This window comes from Corapipo altera, unplaced genomic scaffold (assembly GCF_003945725.1).
Source record: "Corapipo altera isolate COAL_440 unplaced genomic scaffold, ASM394572v1 60401, whole genome shotgun sequence".
In the NCBI taxonomy this organism is placed as follows: Eukaryota; Metazoa; Chordata; class Aves; order Passeriformes; family Pipridae; genus Corapipo; species Corapipo altera.
Genome location: NW_020885608.1, coordinates 4,898 through 7,032, shown reverse-complemented (window position 1 = coordinate 7,032; position 2,135 = coordinate 4,898). Strand labels below are relative to the sequence as shown.

Here is a 2,135-nt window from a genome sequence, read left to right as displayed (position 1 = left end):
AGGGGAGGGATGAATCTTCTTAACCTAAGGGGAAGGGGAGGGATGAACTGTGGGCAGGAGAAGGGAATAGGCAGGAAGGGAGGGAGCTGTACATAGGGAGGGAGCTGTACATAGGGATGGAGAGGCCAGGAGCTGCCTGGCCTTGCTGTCAGGCTCAGTTGGGTCCAGCCCAGCACCGCTGAGAAGTGGTGTCTTTGCTGTTGTCCGGTGCTGTTCCAGGCACATTGGTTATCTTGGTGGAGAAGATTACTTAGTTACTGCCCGTCGAAAAGCAGACAAGACTGCAGTCTGCATGGTGGAGTAGGAGGAGCAGTCATCTTCGGTCATGACTTCCAGGGCTGGAAGAGAGAGGAAGGGAGCCACAGTCAGAGCGCAGATCTGTGGGGAGCCGAGGAGCCCCTCTTGCCAGGGCCATCCCAGCCAGCTCTTGCCATGGCCAGGAGGGAGCATGGCCCAGCAGGATGAGCCAGAAGGTGCTGGCCCTCAATCCTCCCCGTGCCCCTGAAATGTGTTACTGCTCTGCCCGCAGCTCCCCTCCTCCATGCACGGAGCAGAGCCCTGTGCAGGCAGGGCAGGGATTGCAGCTCCATGCCCAGAGCCTGTGCTCCTCCCCACCAGCCTGCAGGGACACCCTGCTGTCCTCACTCACCCTTCATGACGGGCTGCAGGTCTTGCATGTGCCAGGCGGCGATCCCTGGGAACAGAGAGTGTGTCAGGGCCCCAGTGGCACAGCTCCCCCCAGGCACTGCTGCCAGCCTGGCCACATGGCCTCCTGGCTCGGCGGGGCTGAGCTCAGGACCTTCCTGCATAAGGACACCCAAGGGGGCGGCTGGCAGAGGGAGGCAGCAGCTGCCAGGGCACTTGGGACTCCAGAGCACATCCCTGGGCTGCATCCTGCTGCTGCTGCAGCAGCTGGGGCTGGAGCTGAGCTGTAGCAGGATGGGGAGGGACCGCGGGTTTGTGGCTCACCCATGAACCTGACGGCTGCCTCTCTCAAGGGCTGCTGTGGGCTCTGCAGATATGGCAGGGCCTGGCGCAGGTGCTCATCCCTTCGGCTAACGTCCTTGTCCATCTGGAGAGAGCAGCAGAGCACAGAGGGAATGGTTGGGTGAGGTTCTACCCCTTGTCTGGGTGCTGCCTGAGCCCAGCAATGGCCTCCCCTGCCCACAGAGCCCTGTGGCCCGGTGGTGCTGGGCTTTGGAGGGAGCAGAGGGCTGCGTGCTCCCTGGGAACCATGGAGCTGTCCTGCCCCACAGCCCAGCTGGGCTGGGGCTCCAGCACCCCCTGGCTTGGGGGCAGAGGAGCCTGGAGAAGAGCCTGCAGGGCCAAGGGAAGGCAGCAGCGTGTGAGGCGCAGGCTGGTGTCCCACAGGTGTGTGCAGCAGTGGGCAGGGGCACAGGGCCAACCCCACACCCTGGGCATCTGGGGCTGGGGGCTTGTCCAGCCTGGGGCTGGGCCTTGGGGGTCGTCCTTACCAGGTAATCGCAGAACTTAATGGGCTGCTCCCTCCTCAGCAGCTGCTCGAGATCCCTCCTCTTGAGGAAACTTGCAGCACAAAGCAGTGTTTCCCGAGAGGCCTGCAGAGCAGCAGAGAACGGGACATGGCATCACAGCCCAGGGCACAGGACCTGTGTCCCTGGGCCAAGACCAGGAGGAGGCTGGAGCCTGCGAGGCACCAGGGCAGGAGGCAGCTGAGCCCCCTGCCACAGGGACACCAGAGCCCCCAAGTGCTCACCTCTGCCACGCACTGGTTCTCATCGTGCAGATGGAAGAACAGGGGGACCAGGCTCTGGTGCACCTGCGTATTCAAGGTCTTTGGTCCCTCTTCCACAAGCAACTCCATCACCTCTTGGAAAAGGCGAATGGAGAACAGCTGCACATGGATGTTGTCCTGTTGCAAAAGAGGAGAAAAAGACCTCAGCACTGGCTGCTCCAGGCCCAGAAGGCACAGGCACAGGCCTGAAAATGCACAGGACACAAAGTTTCCAGGCAGCAGCAGGCACCCAGAGCCTTACGTTATCAAAGAGTGGCCGGAGTGCATCAGCCAGCTTCAGGGCAGTGGAGCTGAATGCTTCGATGTCCTGGTCCTGGAGCATGTTCAGGAATACAGAGAGGGTCATGCTGACCACATCTCC

General features: G+C 61.8%; 1 protein-coding gene across 1 annotated transcript; it reads right to left on the bottom strand.

The window, feature by feature from the left end:
• Window positions 1-6: 6 nt before the first annotated feature.
• LOC113940671 (maestro heat-like repeat family member 5) lies at window positions 7-2,129 on the bottom strand. Its single transcript, XM_027631808.1, has 6 exons — window positions 2,016-2,129; window positions 1,736-1,891; window positions 1,476-1,577; window positions 970-1,072; window positions 650-694; window positions 7-338 (listed from the first exon to the last, which is right to left on the bottom strand). The coding sequence occupies exons 1-6, from the start codon at window positions 2,118-2,120 to the stop codon at window positions 247-249; spliced, it is 603 nt and encodes a 200-aa protein (XP_027487609.1). The 5' UTR covers window positions 2,121-2,129; the 3' UTR covers window positions 7-246.
• Window positions 2,130-2,135: the final 6 nt, after the last annotated feature.

Coding starts and splice junctions, on each gene's coding strand:
- LOC113940671 (XM_027631808.1), bottom strand. CDS start 2,120: ATGACCCTCTCTGTATTCCTGAACATGCTCCAGGACCAGGACATCGAA. Junction 1,073..1,475: donor TTAAGTTCTGCGATTACCTG/GTAAGGACGACC, acceptor TGCTCTCTCCAG/ATGGACAAGGACGTTAGCCG. Junction 339..649: donor CCTGCAGCCCGTCATGAAGG/GTGAGTGAGGAC, acceptor TCTCTCTTCCAG/CCCTGGAAGTCATGACCGAA.